Below are 24,015 nucleotides of genomic sequence, written 5' to 3'. Positions count from 1 at the left end.
ACGGGTGCTTCAAACTATCATCTCATAAAACCGACCTCATTTCGGTTCAATTCAACGTCGGTCATGTCCTCAGGCAGCAGGATAACACTCCAAATCAGCCACAATGGCTGACGCGTGGCATGTAACGCTAACGGGGAGCTGAAATGAGTCCGCTTCAGCTAATTATTTGCACTTTATTATTAGCCATCATTGAGGCCTCCCGCAGTATTCCTGTCCTTGTAAAATTTGAGCATGTGGCCTAGTCCTCAGGGTCTGGCCTCATATTAGCGATTTCGTTTCTCTCGCCAAAAGAGCGGCTAAAAATATTTGCCTTTGCCTCGGGCGCTGAAATCGTCTAAATTTTGCGCGCTCATCTCAATTCTTCTTAATAAATCACCAATCCTCTCCGTCTCCCGATATCCTTTTTGGTAATGATGGAGTTGTTTTAAACTGTACGGTTGCTACCTTCAATGGGGTCTTCTCCCATGTCGGATGATTTCGCAACTGAGTCAACAGGTCCGGATGATACCAGCGACAACCAGTCTGCGGATCAACATGGTGACGGTGACCACCAGTCGTCAAGTTAAGATGACCAGCCACGATAATAAACAGGTTAAGATAACGTCTGTGATGAACAGTACTCTCTACTGACAAATGTGTCTCCTCGCTTCGATGGTCCGTATCCTTTTATTCCCTAAAACCTCGCCCTTATGTAGTCTTACTGAAGTTCAGGTCAAAGTGATTGCGACACCCGAGAGTCCGCAATCAACCAAAATACCGCCAGGAGACTAGCTAGCTAGTCATTGTCATCACAATGCACACATTTTTGAGCTCTTGGCATCTTCCACTTTCAGTCAAGATACCCTGATTTAGAAGTGATAAAGTTTGAGTTCGGGAGACGGAGGTTAGATGTGTATTGGTGTAGTGGGGGGAGGGAAACTGTACCAGATGCCCCTCCTTGAGATTGGAGAGACCCTTTTGCAGCATAAAACAATGGGATGAACTTGTTGTTGGAACTTTGACTGTTGACAAGGGAGGTGGGTATGGGGGAGAGAAGAGTGAGTGTGGAGAAAGTTGTAAGGTGGAATATCTGTAGAGGAAAACTGCGCTGGGAGAACTGGAACATTTGGAAACTCCAAACTCTCAATTGGGTACTAACTTGGAAGAACTATATTTTCACCAGCCTGTGTAGCCCGTCATGAACTTCAACCACAATAGCGTCATGCGCAATCAAGGGGTAAGGTAATTAATAGCCCAGCCGATTTGAGGCCCAACCACTGGCTGCCAAGGTGGAAGGGGTCTACATCAACTGTCTCGAAGGCGCATAGAATCAAGGGGCCGACTAAGAGTGACAAGTTCAAATACCACGTGTCCCAATCACAGCTGTGTTATAACTGGCTCTCCGAGGTTGGGAAGTCACATGTCAAGATTGCCCTACGGAGTACCCTTCGAGTTAGATCACTGCGATTAACCCATCACTTGCGGTAGGGTGGCACTGGGTTTAGCAGATATAGACCTGGCTCTTGCTCAAACAGAAACAGCCGCAAAAATGGACGAAGCAAGCAACCGGGTGGTGCAATCGCTACCGGACATCAAAGGGTTTGAGTAAGATGGACTTCTACCGCGAGAACGCCAGAGTCAACTCCCGACCTGTCAGGCTACAAAGTAGGAGAACTCATTTCCCAAAGAAGAAAAGAGATTATCACAACGTAACTTAAAAGTGTCCAAATAATCTCTCGTTGCGGGGGTGAGTGGCGAAGATGGAAATCAAGAAACATGCGCTGCATGATTTGGATGCCGATAGAGAAGACGTCACTTCTGGGACTTCTGGGAGGGGAGAATAATCCATGCAAAGCCTTCGTTTGGTTGACGCTTTTACACGTGGGTCTTAGGCTCTTAGCATGGGACATATGATGTGCAATATTCCTGGATGCGACGTAACGTCTTGTTTCATCTAGTGGACAGGGCCGGGGATCACCGCCCGTTTCAAAACAAGAATTTCGACGAATTGTTCTGCATCCGGGAAACATTAGCGCCGGGATACTGCGCCGCAATTTACGAATCTGGGTTCCATAGTCAAGATTGGCAGGCTGAATGACGACTGTAACATACGGGTTGTCCAATGGCTCTCTTCCATTGCCATCTTGGCAGGTCGTGAAAAGGGGGATCTGGATCTTCAGCAAATTGCTACTGTCGGGTTTCACTGCCAGAGTGACGGCCTGTCAAGGTAGAAGATGTTTGCCGGAAGGTGAGACGGGCACTGACTGGCTCCTGCCTATGTGAATCACGGGCACCGTCCTTGGAACAAACATCTTCGTGTAACCTCATCCATCTTTATGCTTATTGTCTTACCCTAGAATCCCCGCATTTCCTAAATATCCTGAATATTCTCGGCTTACGTTCGATTTTCTTTCGATTTTCCGTCATCAAGAATCAGAATGGGTAGTGGTCAGAGCTCCCCCGGCCAGTCTTGCCTCGACGCCGTCTGCGGAAGCCGCACCGAATGTGTTTCGTATCCGAGCGATCCTCTGTACCAGATCTCTTGGGTAAAGCCGTACAATCTCGACGTGCCGGTCACCCCCGCAGCCGTTCTACGACCCGATAATGCGCAAGATGTTGCCGACGCGGTGAAGTGCGCGATGGAACATGGTTTCAAGGTTCAGGCCAAGTCGGGAGGTCACTCCTATGGGTAAGTTCTAATGTCCGTATTTTGAGATATAGATATTGATGAGAAATAGCAACCTTGGTCTAGGTGGAGAGGATGGGGCGTTGGCGCTAGACTTGGTAAATCTGAAAGGGTTCAGCATGGACATGGAGACTTGGCACGCGACTATTGGGGCTGGAACACGACTGGGAAAATTGGACGAGCATCTGCATGGCAATGGGGGCAGAGCAATGGCTCATGGAACATGCCCTGGTGTGGGCATCGGAGGGCATGCCACAATTGTGAGTTTCTTCTCCATCACCATGGCCCACAGCTGACGCAGGAAACAGGGTGGCCTAGGACCAATGTCCAGAATGTGGGGAAGCGCGCTTGACCATGTGGTCGAGGTGGAAGTGGTCACGGCAGACGGTGCCATTCAGCGCGCAAGCGAGACCGAAAACAAAGATCTCTTCTGGGCCCTTCGTGGAGCAGGAGCCAGCTTTGGCATCATCACAGAGTTCGTGGTGCGGACACACCCGGAGCCTGGTGATGTTATCGAGTACACATATAGCCTCACATTTAGCTCCCAGTCAGAGATAGCACCTGTGTACCAGGAGTGGCAGGGCTTTATCGGCGATCCAGACCTCGACCGGCGATTCTCGTCACAGTTTATTGCCCAGCCGCTTGGAGCACTCATCACAGGGACGTTCTACGGCACCGAGGACGAGTACAAGGATTCGGGTATACCGGACAAGATACCAGGAGGCGGCAAAGACAGTGATGGGATACTGCTGACGGACTGGCTGGGCAGTCTCGCCCACCAGGCAGAGTTGGAATTGTTGTCGATTAGCGATCTGGCAACTCCTTTCTACAGCAAGTCACTGGCGTTCCGGAAGGAGGATCTATTGTCTGATGATAGCATCACGGAGCTCTTCGACTACGTGGACGGCGCGGACCGCGGAACGCTGCTGTGGGCCATCATCTTCAACTCGGAGGGCGGAGCGATGGGGGACACGGCGGCTAACGCGACGGCGTATCCACACCGGGACAAGATAATGATGTACCAGTCCTACGCCGTGGGCTTGCCGAAAGTTACAGACACGATACGGACGTTTCTGGACGGAGTGCATACCAAGATCCAGAGCGGGGCGCCGGGGGCTAATTCAACATATGCCGGATACATTGACACGGAGATGGACCGAACGGAGGCGACGGAGCTCTACTGGGGGAGCCAACTGCCCCGGCTGAGACAGTTGAAGAAGGAGTGGGATCCAAAGGATGTGTTTAGCAACACGCAGAGTGTGCAGCCGGTCGAGTGAGGGGAGAGCACCCACGACATGATGGAGCACGGAGGCGGTATGACACCTGACAGGATGGTTACCTATTGCAGCAGTATTCAATCGGTGGACGGTGCTCTGGAACCGAGACTCCGCGGCCGGTGGCGCCGCTCAAGCCCCGTTGACCTCCGTGTTGGTCCGGCTGACGCTGAGGGACGTTGGCACGCCGGTCAGTCTGTGCACAGAACCAGAGGGACGGACAGGGAGGGTGGCTAATTAACCCAACGAGAATGAGCAAATTTCCTGTCGAATTCTACGACAATGCCCAAAAGCTGGTCCCCCGTGACGCTCTTGTCTCGCCTCGAGATGCTCATTGCGGGGATGAGTGGGACTTGTTTAGTTGACAACCACTGAAATTTCAGTGGGTACGATACGCACATGCGGTATCACGGAGCCGCTAAGGTCCAGTGCATTATATTCCCGTGACACCTTTTCGGCCTCTAAGCGACAGCGAGGGTTCTCTCATGCGTCAGCAGTGGGGTCCTTGCTAGAGAGGCATCGCTGGCTACCCTGGTTGTGCTGTTGGTCGAGAGAGTCTCGAGCCGCGTACTGTGTAGATACTGTACGAAGCGTGAGCCCATTCATCTCAGGAGCTGGGGTGGGTTGTTCTTCAGAGTGGGATTTGGTGGGTTCCTCTGCATGCAATCCTCGTGGAATGCAACCTCATTACATGCCAGCAATCCGCCTAGGACCCTGTTCTCGCAAGATAAGGATGGGTCCATGATGAGAGTTTAGTATTTTATTCCAGGGGACCATGTTGGAAGAAAGGGCTAGGTATTGACTTCTGCATTGTGATAGTAGTAAAGCTGTAAACTGGCCATGATATCAGAGTGAGTGGGTCTCTTGTCCCGACTCTTGGTATATCCTCTCACAAAGCGCAACGTAGAACGGACCTTGGCAACCAGTCATTTAAATACGCGCTTCTTTACCATGAACATGTCGTCTACTTCTAATCTCGAACTCTGTCCATAGCTTCAGCATTTACGCTGCGGTATCGCCATCCATATCCCTGTGTTCCTCGGCGCAACCGGCCAATCATGGCACAGTCCTCCTCCGCATCCGCCTCCGCCTCCTCTCCCGCACGCTCCTCCCACCCGCAGCTCGAAACTACCACAACAGGGAAAACCTACCAAATTAGCCCAAGAGCGTCACAGTGTGATAAGGGATAAAATCTAGATGCCGATCCCAACGCTGAAATGAGTTTAACACCTTGGTAACGTAAGGTAGCTGTTTGCGGGGCAACAAAACCCGCTCTGTGAGGTTGGGGTTTCTTGCCCATCCTTCCTCTGTCACCTAACTTATTTTCGTCTTGAATCCTCCCTGTTTTCTGTTCCAATTTAGATATATTGGTCCCATTTCCACTTGCGGTTATCTCACTGTCCCTTGACATATTTTAGGTAAGGCAATCCAGGCATTTGCGCATTCTTCCACCTCCCTCTAAGCCACCTATGGTCACTGAACCACACTGCGCCAAATTTGCGTCCTCCCATAAGTACAACTTACACCAATGAATTACAACCGTTGCGGTACTTGTGTGTACTTGCACACTTACACCTACTGTCTCACTTACAACTCCGCTTGATACACCTACACATTTACACCAATACACGCACACTCTACCTTGAGTCTTCATCCGCCGTCCCCACTCGTTAATCCCCTCGCTATCGGATTCTCTACTCCCCATCCCTGGTGCAAGTGCCTATCCCATCTGCTGTTCATCCACAAATCAGCACCCACTCATCGTCCGATTGTTGCTTCTTCGTCCTGGTCTCGTTAGTTAGCTTCCATGGGCTCCATGGGCTCCATGGGCTCCATTAACTCCATCCCAACCACCCTGCCAAACCCTCAGCATTCCCAGGCCCTCAACCCCTCCCCTCTCCCCCGTCCCCTGCACGAAAGGTGCAAACCCCTGGCCCGGCCGCCATCCCGGCCGCCATCCGCCCCATTCCCGTCCCCATTTCCCGTTGGCACTCGTCCTCGGCAGCGCCTCGCTAGCGTCCATCTCCATGGCCCCTCTTCTAATTGCCCACCCAGAATACTGATACTGTGCCAATAAAGGCCAATCCGATAATGGCACTGCTGCAGCGTGTCGCATTGGCTGCTCCGATCTTTTGGAGATGCCGACATGCAGGGGCTGTTGGCTCCTCCTTGCGAGGATATAACACGGCCTGTCTCGCTGCGTCGGCCCCTCGTGGAGTTCGTTCTGTCTCCTCTTTAGTAACCACGGCCAGGGACCAAACCGCTGGGCCTTTGACAACAGCTGATCTATCAATTCGTGGAATTATCTCTCGCCCATACTCGACTGCCAACCCCAAAATGTATACTGCGTCGTTCGCCTTTTTTGAGGCCATTTGGGAGGCCGGGATCACACATTGCTTCGTCAATTTGGGGTCCGATCACCCCAGCATTATCGAGGCGATGGTCAAGGGTCAACGTGAAGCAAAGGGCAACTTTCCTCGCATCATCACCTGCCCTAATGAGGTAGGTTTCAACTCGATGCATTTAGTAAAAATTAGGAGATGGGAGAGTGCTGACCTGTAGTTTTTTTGGTCTGCTGAAGATGGTGGCCATGTCAATGGCTGATGGATACGCTCGATTGACTGGCAAGCCTCAGTGCGTAATCATCCATGTCGATGTTGGAACTCAGGGTCTCGGAGCGGCTGTGCACAACGCATCCACAGGTCGAGCCCCCGTATTGGTGTTTGCTGGTCTCTCGCCCTTCACTCAGGAGGGCGAGTTGCGAGGCAGCCGCACTGAGTACATCCACTGGATCCAGGATGTCCCCGACCAGAAGCAGATTGTCGCGCAGTACTGCCGCTACACGGCCGAGATCAAGACGGGCACCAACGTGAAACAGATGGTTAACCGAGCTTTGCAATTCGCCACATCTGATCCCCAGGGCCCCGTCTATCTGTGCGGTGCGCGAGAGGTTATGGAGGCCGACATCACTCCTTACTCCCTGAAGCAGGAGCACTGGGACCCTGTCGAGCTCGGTGGTCTGCCCAAGAGAGCCGTGACCAAGATATCCGAGGCTCTAGCCGGTGCCAAAGAGCCTCTTATCGTCACCGGATATTCGGGCAGGAACCATGATATCCCCGCTGCCTTGGTGGAACTCGCCAACACGGTCAAGGGACTGCGAGTGCTTGACACTGGCGGCAGCGACATGTGCTTCCCTTCAGATCACCCGGGATGGCTAGGGCTTCGCTTCGGCGCTGACGATGCCATCACCACCGCCGACGTTATTGTTGTCCTTGACTGTGACGTGCCCTGGATCCAGACTAGGTGCAAGCCTCGCGAGGATGCCAAAATCTTCCACATCGATGTCGACCCCTTGAAGCAGCAGATGCCCCTCTTCTACATCCAGTCTGACGCCAGGTACCGCGCGGATGCGTTGACGTCTGTTGAGCAAATTACCGCCGCTTTGAAGGCCCCTGAGCTTGCCAGCAAGATGGAGGCGACCGCTGCTGAGCTGGAACAGAAGCTTGTCAAGTCGTATGAGGCGAAATTGGCAGCAATTTCCAAGGCTGCTGAGCCTCTAAAGGACGGCACTTTCGGAACTGGTCACCTCTGCCAGGTACTTCGCAACGTCTGTCCCGAAGACACCCTGTGGGCAGTCGAGGCAGTGACCAACACTGGGTTCGTCCACGACAATCTGCAGCCTAAAATTCCCGGATCTTGGATCAACTGCGGCGGAGGTGGTCTCGGCTGGTCTGGCGGTGGTGCTCTGGGCGTCAAGCTGGCGACGGATGCCGAGAATGGCGGTAAGGGCAAGGGCAAGTTTGTTGTCCAGATTGTGGGAGATGGAACTTATCTCTTCACCGTCCCCGGAAGTGTCTACTGGATCTCGAAACGATACAACATTCCCGTACTAACTATTGTGCTCAATAACAAGGGTGAGTTTGAAACTCCATAGCTTTGAAGTAAGCTAACAAAGATGTCAGGATGGAATGCGCCCCGAAGGTCACTTCTGTTGGTTCACCCTGAGGGCCTAGGTTCCACGGCTACCAACGAGGAGATCAACATCTCATTCGACCCTGTACCGGACTATTCTGGCATCGCCAAGGCGGCCGCTGGTGGAGATATCTTTGCTGCCAAGGTGGAGCAGTCGGCAGATCTTGAAAGCGTCCTGAAGGAGGCCGTTGCCAAGGTCCAGAGTGGCCAGACTGCAGTCATTGACTGTAAGGTCGTGTCTGACTGCTGAGAAATGCATTAATGAATGATGACAACCAATGAAGACAATAAATACGATGTATTTCAAAGAGAACACCGAGCTAGTCAAACAGGAAAGAGAGGGTTTGAATTGAGAGTAATCGGGGGCAGCCACGATGAAATTTGTCATTTCCTTGAATATTGATGTCAAAATATAAACATGTCGTAAGCATCTGCAATCTGAATGAGTTGCATAAATGGCAGCTTATTGCTAAGTGATACTACGGTGGACTCACACAAGTGGCGACACCGCCTAGAATAGCAACCATCTAAGATTGCCAAAGATAGTGTCGTAGCCTTAATCCCATCGAGAGTCTCGTTCGGTTGGAAAAACGGCACTCGTCTATACGGTTCCCAGGCGGTGACTGGTGATCACGGACGTGTGGAACGCCGCAGGTAAGTCATTTCCCCTCATATCGACGGACAAGGCTAAGCGCTCCGGGGCTACTCCCCGACTACACTGCATTCACCACAGAGCTTAGATCGCTAACTTACCCGTTCCGCAGTAGCCCGTCTGCAAGACAAATTGTCGCGCATCGCGGTAGTGCCCACGAGGCCAATATGAGACGTGACAGGCCGAGACAGGATGAAGTGAGACGGAACCGGCCAAGAGGCAAGCCACAACCGGCGATTCGGAATGGGAATTAGCGCTTGGGGCCGCCTCTGGTAGGAGCTTTCCTGTTCGATTTTGTCCGATGAATTAAGCATGGTCTAAGAACTGGATAACTGTTAACACCGGATCTGTATTTCGGACTCGGAATTATGGCCTCATTGGTATTTGTCCATGCCGGATCCGCCGAGGAGGGCATTGACTGCCAGGATCAGCTCGAGTTAGGCGTCTTCATATCTCGTTTGTCTACGGAGGGCTCTTTCAAAAGTCTTGTCCAAGCGCTAGTAACATCATATCCACTTATCCCTGTCGGTTACCTGAGATACATAAAGCTATCACAGTCTCGTTAAACGGCCGCTATAACTTCAGGAGTAGTACGCTGCTGATCAGGATATAGCGCATGCTGTGTGCTGTAGCCTGCTATCCTTTAGGGCCTATAGAAATTAGGAAGTACTTAGTGTACTTATTATCTAACCTAATAATTAGGACTTACTTCTTATGGACAAGACTTTTAAAAGGGCCCTCCGTACTGTGTAGCAGTATGCTGCTCGCTTCATCACGCTATTATGTCTGTCCGTGCAAACGAAACCAGCAAACGTAACGTTGAGTCTTTCTCGCAAGCGAAGGCGGGAAAGCCTCACTTCCGGACCGCAGTTCTCCGGGCCGTGAGATTGGCCTCGTCAGTGCCGGCCGAAGCCAGGGATGCCCTGCGGGACGCTGTAAATTAGTGATCACCCCAGCAGGTCAGGCGGCTCCAGGGGTCCATAGCTGTCGGCCCAGCTCCCCTGGATCCCGCTGTAATTTTACTGGACGGCTGGCCTGTGCTGGTTGCAAAGGTGCTCTGTCGTAGGCGCTGTTGGCTGCTGTTGGACGCGGGTACCGTACCGCACTGCAGCGAGTGGCCAATCCCCTGCGGTTCGGGCGGCTCTAATAGCGAAATCAGACGACACTTGCTTCTGGCTTGCTGGCGAGTGTTATTGCTCTGCTTGTTCGGCCCGCGATATTTGCTATAAACAAGCCTGTTCCCCGTCGATAGCGTACTTTTGGCATTGGAGAACGGCCGACCCATTGACAACCCAGTGTCCTCGGGTCCATTTGCTGCTTGTACGAATACGCGAGAACACGTCCGCCATATCCATAAGGTAGCCCGCCATCCCCGGCGCTCGCCGCTCCAGAATCCCTAGGCCAACTCGACTGGATCGCGAGCTAGACGACGACTTTTAAAGTCTGTTTCGCACTGGAGCCAGGCTAGACGCGCGCCGAATTTTGCCTCGGCCTGGCTGAGTCACAAAACAGCAGCTGGCTAAGGCGAGTCTAGCATTCCTGCTATAATCTCGTCTAGAAAACATCTCGGCTCAAGGGCACGAGTCGGTACGGTACCTTCCTCTTAGTCCCCCCCCGCACCACGTGCCGCTTGTGTCTCACGACGTGGGAATTCACCAGGCTACAAAAACACCTGCTTCAACATCACCACCATTGCTTGGCCGCGCGTTGCTCTTTACTCGCCTCGAATTCGCCCCATATCATCAGCAGTCTCCCCGTATCTTCAACTGACGCCTGCGGTGTCTGTAACACGCCACCGCTTCTTCTTTTGCTCACGCGATTGATGCGCAGCAGTTATCGCCCCGCCATCTGGCTCGGACTGGCCCCGGATGCTCGTGTTGACAGTTGAAAACTTTCAACGTCCACCTGGTGGAACAACACTTGGTTGCCCTGTCTCAAACTCTTCCGTATTAATTACTCCGGCTGCTTTTCAGGGACCAGGTCCACACGTCGTCCCACTCTATCTCTCGGGTTGGCGCTCGTAAACCACGAGTTGCCCCACGATAATACCCCGCCGTCCTACGCGTCCCTGCAACCAGTCTCGAGCGACGAGATCATGAAAAGCGGCGAATCGAGACTTGTCGAGCGTCTGGTCCTCCTGAAAAGACTGAGGCGCGTGAACGGCTGCATCTCGTGAAGGAGCGCCTATCTCTATCTTATCCACTCCCATCGACTCGAGTCATGTCCGACCAGCCCTCCGCCACCGCGACGACCGAGACAAACCTCCCGATCTCCTCCGATACCCGCCTCGCTGCTTCCGATCATGACATCTTCAAGATGGAGCCGTCAGAAGCGCTCAAGCTGCTGAGCGCCAATGTCGAGTTGCTCGTCCGGATAACGGGTGATGTTCCGCCGACGCCGCCACCCAAATCCCCTACCGTGCCTCACATGAAGGGCATGCAGGCCGAAAAAGAGAATATTGCGCGAACCCATTCAGAAAAAAGTCTTATCAGAATGCGGCAGCAGGCAGAATTGGAGGCCAAGAGGCTAGAGGCCAAGCATTCTTCCACGGCCATTGCCCACCCCGATACCCTACAGTCCCATTGTCACAACAGTTCCGAAACTGTCGACGGAGTCCAACTCAAGCAGTCCTCAACGCCCATGTCACCCCCTGGAACGCGTGCGCCATACATCGTTGTTGGCGCAGACTCTCAACCGATCAATCTCCAGCATGGTGCCATTACGCGCAAGTTCTACAGCAAGAACGAGCCTCCGATCAGCATAAATCAGTACTTGATGCGCCTGCATCAGTTCTGCCCGATGAGCACAGCTGTTTACCTTGCCACATCCCTATATATCCATCGCTTGGCCGTAGAGGAGCGCGCTATCCCGGTTACCCGGCGCAATGCCCATCGACTGGTCCTCGCAGGACTAAGGGTTGCGATGAAGGCGCTTGAGGATTTATCATACCCTCACTCTAAAATGGCCAAGGTCGGCGGTGTCAGCGAAGCAGAGCTCGCCCGTTTGGAGATAAGTTTCTGCTTTTTGGCTGGGTTCGAGCTCGTCGTGGGAGTTGAAAGATTGCAGCAACACTACGAGAGTTTGAAAGTCGTCACTTCCCGGCAGACTATAGATGACCTAGAGGTTCCTACACTTAGATTGACAAGGAAACCTCGTGAGCAGGTCCAATCTGCAGGCTGAAACGGGATGGGTGGCGTTTGACTTTAATACGACACAGTGATCGACTCCCTTCTCAACTTTGAGGAGGAGCCCGTCGCAGACATATATATGAGGAAGAGATGGAAGAAGGCCGGATCAACACACGATGATAGGCGGAATTACATACACTACGAGTCATATTGTTTGGGTGCTCGGAAATAGCATTGTTACAGGCAGGGCATTGATATTTGGCATGGCAGATACATGAACAGCGGTCGACGATAAGGGAAGCGCTTTTTCGATACCCGGCTTTGTAAGAATTGAACTAAATATACGGCACATGCGTGGTCTTCACACGTTTCTATTTTTGGGATTCTTCTGTGGCGCGCGAAAACATCCCTTACCCATCCCCTTGGCGTAAGCCCGGTAAGGATCGAGCCGTGGATTATGAATACGGTCAGAGTTAACTTCCAACCTGACATAGGGACGCGTAAGACAGCTACGAATAGCGCCCGAGACATTTGAGTAAGACAGGCCGTTCTAGTCCAGCCCACTTGTTTTACTCAGACACAACTATTACGATTCCCAGTCCCAACCCACGCAACTACGATGGCGAAGCTTGAAACAATCCCGGCTTAGTGTGGTCCCGTGGCCAGAATCTCGTGTAGGAGGGTTGCACTTTGGCGTTGCAGTCGGGTCGCAACGAGGGGACGGGGCGGCGCGTTGCGGTGCTGCGTTGCGTTACCGTGTGGGGGGACGGAGATGGCAAAGCCGCGGGATGCTCAGAAGAAGAGGATGGATAGGAGAAGAAGGAGGTGGGCAAGGCTATGGTGGCGTCCGAGGAGGGCAATGATTTTTCCAAAATGTTTCAGCTGAGGGAGGTGAGGCTGGGTCATGGGTAGAGTCATGTCCGTGTTGGTTGCGGCGAGTGTGGTGGTGAGGGTTGGCGGTGAGTCGGCGCAACTTGGAAGTTGGTGTTGATGGTGTCGCCAATGTGCAATTTGTTGGGATGGATGTGGTGGGCTGGATGTTGGAAAATGTCGTGTTGTGCGATGGATGTCGTGGTTGAGATGCTCGAAGCCGTGTAAGTGTTACGAGGCCTACGAGCTCTGGGTGGCGGAAGGACTGCGCAGGAGAGGCGATGCGCTGAGCTGAGCTGAGCTGAGTTGAGGTGAAGATAGGTGAGGATGCATGCAGAGAGGTGAGGCAACATGGTCGACGAGAAGGCTGCGAGTTTGCCATGTCTCACTGCTGTGTCTCACTCATACTTGGTAAACTTGCCTCTGTCGACGGGTGGCGTCGTCGTCCAACCAAGACAGCATCACGACCAGAACCACAAATACCGAAATGCTCCGAATCAACGACCCTTTCCTCACCGCTTCCAGACACCCCCAGCTCTCTATCAGCTCTTCCGGCACGAGTTTATCAAAGCAAACTTCGCATCACCACCATCAACCAAGACATGTTGGGCGCCGTCGTCCAATCACACCACCCTTCCCGCCAGGTGCAGTCACAAGACCACCGCCGGCCGAGATCGGTGGCTGTCCGGGTGACTCGAGCGTGGCCGGCAACCTGGGAACGCGGTGCTTGGAAAGATTGGAAAGCGGCCGGGCGTGGGTGGGTTGATGCGACGGCGGGATGGGAGGATGGAGGGGGCGTGTGCAGCAGTGATGGGTGACATGGATGGGGAGGAGGGGGGGATATGGAATGTTGGTGTTAGTGGTGTTGGTGGGCGCTGGTGGTTGAAGTTTCGTGAATCTGCCTGCCTTCGACGATACAGGCGGGCGTAGCAGCCTTTGACGCCTCGTATCCGCGGTCCAGGCCTTGCTGCGGATGCCATGTCAACTGGAAACCAGCTCCCACATCTATCGCAGGGGAAAAGGTGGACGCAGCCGTGATGTGCCGCGATGCGATGCGATGCGCACCCGGCAGGCCGAGGGGCGAGTCCTCAACCTCTCAGCCAACCATACAGGCGGCCCTGCTGCCTAACAAGCGTATGCCCTCCCCGCACCACCAGGTCCAGGACCACAAAACATGTCACTATATATCGTGACTCGCCAAGAAATGCCGAGGGGCATGTCTAAGTCATGAGATACGCAAGGGGAACGGGGGGGAAGACAGGGCCCAAGCCGGGAAAATTAGACCCTGGGGCGCGCCTTTCGTGATGCGATGCACTGCAGCCGGCGGGAACCCGCATGTTGCAGGGCGCCGGCGCAGGTGGAAACCACCAAAGTTCCCTTTTTACACTTTGCGGCGTGGGGGAGCGGGCGAGTCCTGGGCTAGCTCGCGAGCGGCCTTTAGGAATGGGGACTGGGAATGGGATCAGTTGAAGATCGTCGCGATGCCTTGGGTTTGACGTGATCATGATAGTTGCGCTGTGACGACGTTGAGGGCTTGTTAGACAAAGGTTGTGTATGTGTAAGTGGTCTTGCGATGGAGTGTGTGCGCTAGGAAATGCAGATCGCCGTCGCATCTACTCAGCCTTCAACACTGCCCGATCTGATCCAAAGCCACAAAGCATCCTCATCTGAGAAACTTTTGGCCATGCCATCACGAGATGGCCAAACTCCCGCCATCATTCCCATCCCGAATGCCCTCACTCGATGCCATTGCCTGCCTAGTCTTCCCCACTCCGGGATACACTTCGCGCAACGCCAAGTGGCCGAGGATCCCCCTCCCCCCCCCCCCCCTTGCCCGCCGGGCCCGTCGCCGAGTCATCGAACCCCGCCTAGGACGATTGGCGATGGATCTTCGCACTCTGAACCATCCCCTTCCCGAACCGTCCCTCGGGCAGGCAGCCATCCACTGGGAAAGGGGAGTTTCAGCGAGGGGACCGAGACCCTGTGGAGCAACCCTGAAAAAAACGGGCATCGCATGTACGTCCACTGAGGCTTCTATCGATAAGCTGCGGGGCAAGCAAACGGGCGGTGGATCCCAATGCATGGCGGGGTGACTCTAGACAGCAGCTTGAATGTGGGAAGTAAGGTGAGCTGAGGCGCAAGGGCCGCTGGTTGGTTTGCCAATGTTTAGTTTCCGTCTTGGGACGCATGGCGTTCCCTCGCTGTGAGTCACTAGACGATCAGTGGTCAATGGGACGATTCGGCGGATGGGCCATGGTCGACCGGGAGATGGATGGGATGGTGGTGGTGCCGAGGAGTTGGAAATTGCGAATGGGGAATGGGACGGGTCGCACAAGACGGGGACACAAAGTCTGTGCTACTGATGGTAGCCAAGGTGACATGGCCAGCGTGTTGATTCGTGATACTATCTAATGTCCGTCCGGGCTCCTAACGGGGACGGAAATGATGCGCGTTGGTGGCCAGGCAACCACTGGGCTGAAGCCCCTCCAAAAAGTCACTCGCCATCCAAGTCAAAGGCAAAAAAAAGTGTTTGAAACCAATATGTTGTCATAAACAGGAATCCATTTAGGATTCTTTTTTTTCTTTCTGATTTTGTGTGTGCTGTCATCCTCCTCTTCGGCTTGTTTTTGTCCGCCTGAGTATAGTAGTATCAAAAGACCATCGCCCATCCATCGTATCATATACATTCATCCAGATTGCAGCCCGGAAATTCCAATCCCAAAAAAAATCATCGCTCAAAATCCCCAAAAAGAAGAAGAAAAAGCCTTGCTGTGCTGTGCATGCTCACTGTCAAATCACAATCCCATCCGTCCATCCATCCCAGTAAAAGCCAATGATACAAAAGTACAAGTCGAGAAAAGGAGACAAACTAATCAACACAAGAAATTGCTCATTGGCTCATTCTTTACTCCCAGCGGTAAACACCGTCATCGTAGAGCACACGGTGCCGTCGGCTTCCGGGGCCAACAGTGGCTCGTCGGCCGGGCATGATGCGCTCCCGCAGTCGCTGGCGCTGGGCCTCGTCCTCCTTGCGCTCCTCCTTCTCGGCAAGGCGGCGCGCCTTCTTGTCACGCTGGGCCTCCTCGAAGTTGAGACGGCGCACAGCCTCGACCAAGGCGGTCTCCGCGTCAATGGGGATCTCAACCTCTGGTCGCTTGTAAGTGGAGGCGCGCCGAGGGGCGGGCGCCATGGGGACTGAAGGGCGGCTGTTAATCTCGGCGTTGGCTTCGGCGATGCGGGCACGCATGCGCTGCTGGCGAATCTCCTGCTCCTCGCGCTCCTTCTCGCGCTGGCGACGACGACGGCGTTTCTCGTCGTCTTCGGCGCTCTGGCGGCTGTCGCGCGAGCTTGTAGAGGCGTGTCGAGAGTGTGAGTGTGATGATCGGCGGTTGTTATCGACAACCTCAATCTGGACGCGGCTGCGCTCATCTACAATGACGGGGCGGTGGCGGCTAGGAGAAGAATCGAGGTAGACGTTGGCGTTGGGAGATGGGGGAGCAGTGTGCGGTGAAGTCCAGGTCTGCGGCGGCGTGCGAGGCGTAGGCGGGTTCTCAACCAGCACGATGCGCTCGCGGCGGTCACGGCGGTTCAGGTCGAGGACCTTCTGGCCGTTGACATAAACACCGGATGATCGCTTCTTCTTGCTGTTCGAGCTGCCAAAGGAGTGGTCTGAGTCGTCGCCGGAGCGGTAGTGAGGAGTTGAAGGCGCAGGGCTGTACTGAGGAGTGGGAGGAAGCTGGGTCATGTAGGGCGCGGTCGACTCATTGTAGGAGATAAACTGGCTGGGGTGCTGGAAGACGACGTTGTTGGCGCATGGTTGGCCGTTTAGTGAGTGTCCGCAGAGTGTAGGCTGGTAGGTCTGCTCGGTTCGGCCGTCTGGGTGAACCCAGGTGTAGATGTTGCTGGTGCACATCGTGTCGGTGTTGTGTAACGTATATGGGTGTAGGTTGGTAGTAGGAGGATTCTCCTGGATGACTACCGGCGCGAGGGCACGAGAAGGCCTCGTCGGTTGGGATTGGCGAATCCGATGCTCAAGCTCGGGTTGGCGAGGTGTGGAGGGGTTCTTGCGGTGGTGGTTGTAGACGGTGTTGTCGACGATGATGGGAGAAGACAACTTGAGAGAATAGCTAGCTGTCAATGCAAGGTGTGGTAGCAAGCTTGTATGTGTATGCTTGTTTGTTCTTTGTTGTTGTAGATGAAGTTCGATTGTCTTGGAAGTCTGGCCAAGGGTGGGAGGTGAGGAGGTCTTTATAGACGAGGGAGGTAGGTGGGAGGGTTGGTGGTCGAAGTTGGAAGTAGTGGCGGTTGTAAGTGCGGGACTCAATGGAGTACAGGGGAGTGGATGCCTGGGGAAGAAGAAGTAGGAATGTAGATGTAGACAAGTAGACTGATGTTGTTGTGATACCAGGAATCGAAGTGGAAAATGTGCGGAGGGAGGTGAGGAAGTCGGTGCCTTAAAAGTATCCCATCGTGAGGACCCGCGCGTATATTAAATGTGTGGGTGAGTGTGAGCGTGTGAGAGGGAGCGCGGCCTGTCTGGTGGTGTGCTCGACGCACCCCCCCTGGCTCTGGGCTGGTCCCACGCCGTTTCTGCCTACCAGAAAGCCATTGCAGAGACTAGAGTTGCGCCCCAGGCCGCCAAGGCCACCCTGGCCCATGCTCCCAGGGCCCCAAGGACGTGCAGGGGGTGCCACCACTGGGGCATTGGCTTTTTGGGGGCCACAAGGCCAGGCGACCTTCATTCAGTAACGGCACTGGCAGGGGCTTCAGTGCGAGAGGCCGTTGGGGGGGAACGCAGTGGGGAACAAAGGCCATGCCGATGACTCCCACCAAACCCACACAACTCACATCTGCAGTGATAGAGGGATGGCAGATGGCCAAAGGGAGCGCGGGAGGTGGGGTGGCCCAATGGGCAGTGTTGCTGTGCTGAGCCACGGGCCATCCCATCCCCAAACACCACCCTCTCTCCTCCACCCTCTCTCCTCCACCCTCCCTCCCGTCAGCAGCATGTCAATGCCAGTGGAGGGAGGGAGGGTGTGTAGCCAACGATATGACGAGCTTCAACGACTAGGACGCCAAGGACTCAAGGCTGCCGTGGGCCAGGTCCAGCCGCCGCACCCACAGTCTGGAGATATCCGGGACGGACACGGACAGGATCGGCCAGCGGGTGCACGCATGCCGGACGAACCCACGGTGTCCGACGGAGGATGGAAGAGGTGGACGGCCCAGCCAAGAGCAATTCATACCGTGTCGTGCGCGTCTTGCCATTTTTGGTGGTGTTGGTGATGATGCGGCTGCCGACGACGCGACCCCGGTTGAAACACTTCAACTCCTACGGAGTACGGAGTAGGAATCAATCAAATTCCCCGGCTAATTCTATTTTCTGCGTCCACCCATCCGATTCAATTCACCGACGGAGCCAATCTTGGACAATACCATCGCAGAGGGCTCGCCCGAAACCGCGACCCTCGAGCTGCAAGCACTATCGGACTCGTCTTCCTGCTAACCTACGATTAAACGCCGGCTCTCTGGCGCAGGGGGACTCGACGCCATGACGCCGGCCGCCCTACAAGCCCATCACCTGCAGAACATCTCCATCGCAGAGCGCGATTTGACTCTTCGGCCGGTTGACTGGACGGATCATGGGGTCACTTGCGCGCGGAAGACGACGGGTTACATGATTCGGCATTGACTCATCGTCGACGTCGTCTGGCTGCACGGCGGACGCTAGGAAACCAATGTACACGCCCCAAGTAACGAGGCAATCAGTCCTAGATTCAGGCCAAGCAAGCCAGTTGCGTGCGGTGTGCGAGGTGTGCAGAAAAACCGAGGGCATGCGCGTGCTCTGTCCGGCCCGCAGTGGTTTGCAGGAAACTGTACGGGAGAATGGAGCCATGGCACTCTGCATCGACAACGATTCGTCTAGGACTCTGCAGGCTTGGCAAATCCTCGCCGCCGACTGATGCCACTGGCCCCTGCGCAGCCCTGCGCTGCAAGGGCAGGCAGTAGGCGGTGCTCCGGCACACCCTGGGTGACGTCTGGGCTGCTGGTTACTGTGGTTAGTTCGTGGAGGCTTGGCCTGCGTTTGGCCTGTTTGGACCAGAGGCGCACTCACAGCCTCCGCCGGCTCGAATTCTGGATCGCATCTGGGGGAGAATGCGTCCAGGGTTGCTCAGCCTTCCCGCAACCACTTTACAAGGCTTAGTTAGTTTGCTTGCTTGCACGCTGTGCGCTTTCTGTGGGCTATCAAAGCATGCGACCTCGAATATGATGGCATCCTTTGTGGTCCATTGGATGCCTCTCTCTCGCTTCTCTGCGCCGTGCACCAGCCACCACGATCGAAGGCGACGGGAACTAAAGAGCTCGCATGGATGATGGGCATGGCCGATCGCATGGGTCACGCCAGTCATGAAGCTGCAACGCCAGAAGTTTCGACGAACAGACGGCGCAGCAGAAGCCACTCGACGGCGGATGCCGGACTGATGCTCTTGATTGTGAATCACAGAGGGTGTATGATGGAGTTGCGACGTGACGAGTTTCCGCAAACGGCTTAACCGGTTGCCTTGTCCTGCCAGCCGCTGGGTAAATCAGTGAGTGAATAGCTTCAACCTGGCGGGGGCAAATTCCAAACGGCCCCCAAATGCCGACGGCCGCAACACCAAAGGTCCAAATGGCCCCGGATCGATAGGACTGTTGACGTTGCCGATGATCGCTTGGCACGTTCTACGTAGCAGTCGCACAAACGGGAACCGACCAGAATGCGAAATCCCAACTGTTGATCCACCTCGCACCCAAGGCTGCCAGCGAAGCCGAGCAGGTCGGTGCCGGATCTGGACAACGGTGAACTTTGCAAACCTCGCAAACACGACAAACCTCCACTCGTCTCGTCATGATTGGGTCGTGGCCGCCGTCGTCTTCAACGTGTTGCGCACACAAAAAGACACCAGGTCATGAGGAGGGGGGCGCACCGGCACCGACGTAGCTCATGAAACGAAAATCGTGGACCAGATGACGACCCTCCACGTAAGAAGTCATCGTCGCGCAGTTTGCCTTATTGCGACCGCAGCTTGTTTCGTGCTCCCTCTGATTTCAAAGCCGGTCGCATCAGCAGCCCAACGGCGAAGTTTTTTTCCCCTCCCCCTCTCTCTCCCGCAGAGCCCCCTTTTCGCCCCTCGCGGCTGGGCCTCGTTGCTGGGAGCAGCCCAAGAAATCAGCCCCCAAACGCAAACGGCCCCCAAATATGAGCCTGGAAATTAGCACTCGGCGGCCTCTTGGAGGCGGCGCTGGCCAATGGATTCCCCTGCTGCTGGGGAGATTGCGCGTTCTAAAGGCGTTGCCGTCTTACATAGCATGATCAACTGCGCGCAGAGGTAAACTCCGTTTTGCTGGAGGCCCCAGCCGGCATCACGAACGCGATGGCGATGGTGGTGATGGTGTTGAAGCTCCCCACCAACCCCCTGCACACTGCGGCAGGCCAGTGGCGATGTCCGTTTCAGTGCCAGGGATGCAAGCGACAAGGCCAAGATGGACCCAAGTCAGCCCTGTGAGGCACTCCAGCCAAGGCCAGCACAGCCCCGTGCCGTCTGCCGCCATATTGGCTGCCGCCGCCGGTTCCCTCCCCACATCTTCACTGGCGATCCCGTCGCTTGTTCTCGAGAGTCGGAGTGGGTCGAGGCGAGGTGTGGAGATTGCGCTCTTGAACTTTGCCATCGTCACGGCCGTTTCATTTCATTGCTGCGCACGTCGCTTATCGCTCGCTTCTGAATCTTGCTCAATTTCTTCGCCTCGTCATTACCGAAGACAAACGGCCAAGCCATGGCCCAAAATACACTTCCTATTCTAAGAATTCGAATCCTCCGTCGCATTGACGCGCGCTTCTGTCGTCGCAACCAGTTTCACGCTTGGCCGTCGGATCGAGCCAACAACGCAAACCGTTCTCTCGGGTCCGGCGATGCCCCAAAATGGACAAAGTTCTCCTCTGGTGTAAGTCATGTTGGCCAGAATCTACGACCCGACAAAGTCGTCCGAGAGGTCGCATGTTCACAGCCAAGCTCCCTGTTCAATTATCTGCGTCGCTTGCGAACCAGTCAATTCCCGCCGTGGAGTTTGAGGTCGTCGCTATAGTTCCTCAATTCCGCGTCGTGATTCGCGTAGCCCAACTTGACAACCACCCCCAGTAGATGTTTCCACGCGGCAAAGTCAGGCGGCGGCAAAATTGTTCTATTTTGTAGGAAAAGCTTCTGATTTTGCCTTCATTTCCCATGCAGCCTGCCCACATGTCGCATGCGTTCACTAGAATCACGCCAGATGGCAAATCCTGTGGTGTTGCGATTTGGCTCAATGCGGCTCCAGGGTAGCCTTCTTGACGCGCGTTGACGAGGAAGAATCAAGACATGAGCCTCGGTTTGCCGAGGCTGATACTCTCCAATGTAGAAGAAATGAATTTAATTCAATTGTAAAAGTCGACCGTTTTCGGTTCGGAGGCACCAGAAGGTATCCAGACATGTTTGTGAGATGGACTTGAAACTCGGGCTCTCAAGTGGTCACTTTCGACTGGTTTTAAACTCGGCGTTTGGATCTTTCCCTCTTCCCAAGAAAACGAAGCAGCCCAACCGCCCTTCACCCCAACATCCTTCAGCCGACCACTGCTCCAATCGGTGGGACAAGCTGGGAGCAAGTAGATAGCAGTAAATGGCCCCTCACTGTCATGATCTATCCTCGATTGTACGAGACATTCAAGGATGCCTGAGCACCCCCCAAAGTTGCCATCAATCTGGAACGGCGGATGGCTGTCAAGCATGTTTGGAAGAGTCGAGCTCTCCAACAGCTGGTCCATGTGCTTGGCACACCCTTCGGCGTCACGGAGTCGCGCGTGGAGATTCAGCAACCATGCTCGACTCCATCCCGTGTGCCCGCCTCCATGCGCAGCTCGGCGATCGAGGACCTTCCGTGCGGCTGCAGCTAACTCTGGTGTAGTGCCTGGATGGATTATGTTGCCAGGATAGAGCCCGAATAGATGGGAGACATGTCGATGTCCTGGTTCGTGCTCGCCATAGTCCTCTAGACCCCATTCCTGGATCAACCCCTGCGGGTTAATCTTCATGTCGGGCAGGCGTGGATCGAGGGGACCGGTCGGATTAAGAATCTTGTGGACCTTGGCTACAAGCTCACTGCTTGCTGATGTTGGGAGCTTCTGGTGACTCCAAAGGTACTGCTCAAACGCGATGCGGATGATGGTGATGTCGATGACAGAGCCTTCGCATAAAATGCCCATGGAGCCGTTGCCCGAGATGAAAGTGTTCTCCGGCGAGAGTGATGGACATGTCACCAAGTGTTTGCCATCCTTGGACGGGATTAGGAAATCCACAATAAACTCGATGCATCCCTCAAGCAGAGGTGCGACTTGCTCATGAAGCGCGCGATTGTATCGATACTGTAGCAACTCCACAAGATCCATGCACAACCACACTCCCCCGAGCGGCCATAGTGTAGAAGGCATCCACTGATCAGCGGGATCTGTGTCGGCCCAGATGTCTGTGTTGTGATGGGCGCACCATCCTTTGCAGCCGTACATGGTCTTTGCAGTGACCCGCCCTCTGATGGCTATCCGTTGGACGAGCTCGAGCAAGGGTAAAGCACATTCGAATAAATTGCTTGAGCCAACAGGCCAGTAATTCATTTGGATGTTGATATTGATCGTGTACTTGCACCCCCAGGGTGGAGAGAATGATGGGTTCCATATTCCTTGAAGATTCGCTGGCAAGGACTTGAGTCCAGGTCGGCTCGAAGAGATGAGTAGATAGCGCCCGTAGTTGTGGTAGAGTGCAACAAGCCCCGGGTCTCGATGGTTCTTGATCCGCTCATCAGTCGGTATATGGCTGGCATCGGGCCTCATAGCAAGACTTGTCCTTGTAAATAGCCCCCGGTAATCCGCGGAATGTGTGGCCAGGAGGTCGTCCCAAGACTTGCTCAATGCGGCGTCGACATTCTGCCTGGCTGCAAGCTCAGGGTCCTCATGCCTGTATGTAGTATGGGCGCCGATGGAAACCACGCATGATGAGGAGTGCACGATTAAACTGCCCCCAATTGCTTCTACAGACCCGTCTGCCGGAACACGAACTCCTAACACGATACATAGACGATTGCTGTTGCGACCGCCTGGGGTGGCGTGTAAGACGATGCGGTTGTCGGTAGCCTGAATACTGTCAAGAAACTCGTTGGAGTCCCATTCCTGCTCACCAACCCGATTTAAGCGAATGATGAAGCGAATTGGCTTCGACGATGTGATTTGAGTAACAAGGGCGCCATCTGGATGGCTGGCGAAGCTCTGTCTTTCGTGCGAGACGCCGTCATGGTCGTATTTGACTGTGTGCACGGCGGACCCAAGATCGAGAAGGCGACGATAGTTGGTCAATTCGCCAGTGTGTCCAAACTCGAGAGAGCAACTTCCTAGCGGCTCATAGTGTCTCATCGTCGCGGGCGCCGCAAAAAAGGCCGTCCGGACCAACTCCTCGGCCTCTGCGTGTTTGGCATCCCGGATAAGTTGTCGCAGGGTGCCAAGGTGCTTGAACGCGTCCCTTGGCGTTCTCTCCTGTGGACCGCCGTACCACACCGAGTCCTCGTTGAGCTGCCATAGCTCAGTCGAGGGCCGCCCGTGGATCATACATCCAAGCCGGCCGTTGCCGATGGGCAGCGCCTGAGCCCACTCCGTTGCCGGTGCCGAGTAGTGGAGATGGAGACGCCGATCACCTTGCTCCATTGCGTGCGTCTAGGAACAGAGGGCCGAGTTGCCGGGAATATAGCCAGGACAGCGTCTGGGTTCCGGCTCGTTGGAATGAGACCAGTGTATCAATTGGTCGAGCGGCCGAGCAGCTCTTGTTAAAGACAAAGATCCCCGTTGCGGGGACCCGAAGTGAATCATCTGATGGCACCTCTCCTGAGTGGAGACCGGCTAAATCCCCAGGTTCTCGCAAGTCTGGGGGATCATTTGACGCGGGAGGGGAGTTGTATGGATGGAAAAACTGGCATGGATTGCATGTTGATGCGGGGATCCCAGCAGCCGTCTGCAGGCAATTGGAGTAGTCTCCCCGATGTGGCCAATGATAGTCCGCAATGGCCTTGTCTAACACCGGTTCGTGGTGCTCAGATCCGCGTTACTTGCGACGGCACTGTTGCCGTGATGGCTTCACGGGCCATCAGTCCGATCCCCACTGCTTGGTTGACTCGTTGACAGACGGCCAAGTGAGGGGCCATTGGCCCAGCAGACGCAATCAGTCGACATTCAGATGGCGGTGGGAGTCTAGACGCCGAATTTATCCTGTAATTGGAGCCGCTTGGGGATTGGAAGGGTGTTTGCGAAATGCCGACATGGCTAAAAGGTAAGACCGCATATGATCTGGGGGTAGTGTCAGTGATTCTATATAAGTTACTCGCGAATCAAATCTTCCCGTCGCA

The 24,015-nt window shown here is 54.7% G+C and overlaps 6 protein-coding genes across 6 annotated transcripts; 3 read left to right on the top strand and 3 right to left on the bottom strand.

The window, feature by feature from the left end:
* Positions 1–304: 304 nt before the first annotated feature.
* On the bottom strand, positions 305–1,130 carry BGZ61DRAFT_439801 (uncharacterized protein). The gene is made up of 2 exons (XM_046244396.1): positions 712–1,130; positions 305–654 (listed from the first exon to the last, which is right to left on the bottom strand). Exon 1 carries the CDS (start codon positions 1,103–1,105, stop codon positions 830–832), a length of 276 nt encoding a protein of 91 aa, XP_046113024.1. The 5' UTR covers positions 1,106–1,130; the 3' UTR covers positions 305–654; positions 712–829.
* Positions 1,131–2,417: 1,287 nt separating this feature from the next.
* On the top strand, positions 2,418–3,942 carry BGZ61DRAFT_489192 (uncharacterized protein; the record flags this gene model as incomplete). Its single annotated transcript, XM_046250186.1, has 3 exons — positions 2,418–2,668; positions 2,718–2,925; positions 2,974–3,942. 3 exons carry the CDS (start codon positions 2,418–2,420, stop codon positions 3,940–3,942), a joined length of 1,428 nt encoding a protein of 475 aa, XP_046113023.1.
* Positions 3,943–6,418: 2,476 nt separating this feature from the next.
* On the top strand, positions 6,419–8,338 carry BGZ61DRAFT_439799 (thiamine diphosphate-binding protein). Its single transcript, XM_046244395.1, has 2 exons — positions 6,419–7,853; positions 7,902–8,338. The coding sequence occupies exons 1-2, from the start codon at positions 6,521–6,523 to the stop codon at positions 8,159–8,161; spliced, it is 1,593 nt and encodes a 530-aa protein (XP_046113022.1). The 5' UTR covers positions 6,419–6,520; the 3' UTR covers positions 8,162–8,338.
* A 2,445-nt stretch (positions 8,339–10,783) lies between these two features.
* On the top strand, positions 10,784–11,743 carry BGZ61DRAFT_526224 (cyclin-domain-containing protein; the record flags this gene model as incomplete). The annotated part of the gene is made up of 1 exon (XM_046252917.1): positions 10,784–11,743. One exon carries the CDS (start codon positions 10,784–10,786, stop codon positions 11,741–11,743), a length of 960 nt encoding a protein of 319 aa, XP_046113021.1.
* A 3,723-nt stretch (positions 11,744–15,466) lies between these two features.
* Positions 15,467–17,266, bottom strand: BGZ61DRAFT_471573 (uncharacterized protein; the record flags this gene model as incomplete). The annotated part of the gene is made up of 2 exons (XM_046248237.1): positions 15,467–16,907; positions 17,160–17,266. The coding sequence occupies 2 exons, from the start codon at positions 17,264–17,266 to the stop codon at positions 15,467–15,469; spliced, it is 1,548 nt and encodes a 515-aa protein (XP_046113020.1).
* A 3,632-nt stretch (positions 17,267–20,898) lies between these two features.
* On the bottom strand, positions 20,899–23,320 carry BGZ61DRAFT_489188 (alpha-L-fucosidase; the record flags this gene model as incomplete). The annotated part of the gene is made up of 2 exons (XM_046250185.1): positions 20,899–20,975; positions 21,127–23,320. The coding sequence occupies 2 exons, from the start codon at positions 23,318–23,320 to the stop codon at positions 20,899–20,901; spliced, it is 2,271 nt and encodes a 756-aa protein (XP_046113019.1).
* Positions 23,321–24,015: the final 695 nt, after the last annotated feature.

Source organism: Ilyonectria robusta (assembly GCF_021365365.1).
Source record: "Ilyonectria robusta strain PMI_751 chromosome Unknown BGZ61scaffold_1, whole genome shotgun sequence".
Lineage (NCBI taxonomy): Eukaryota > Fungi > Ascomycota > Sordariomycetes > Hypocreales > Nectriaceae > Ilyonectria > Ilyonectria robusta.
The sequence above is the reverse complement of the archived record's forward strand: the minus strand, read 5'-3'. Positions and strand labels throughout refer to the sequence as shown.

What these genes read in the sequence shown, in the direction of transcription:
- BGZ61DRAFT_439799 (XM_046244395.1), top strand. Translation starts at nt 6,521, where the DNA reads ATGGTGGCCATGTCAATGGCTGATGGATACGCTCGATTGACTGGCAAG. An exon ending in TATTGTGCTCAATAACAAGG is followed by an intron (nt 7,854 to 7,901) that starts GTGAGTTTGAAA and finishes CAAAGATGTCAG; the next exon opens with GATGGAATGCGCCCCGAAGG.
- BGZ61DRAFT_439801 (XM_046244396.1), bottom strand. Translation starts at nt 1,105, where the DNA reads ATGTTCCAGTTCTCCCAGCGCAGTTTTCCTCTACAGATATTCCACCTT.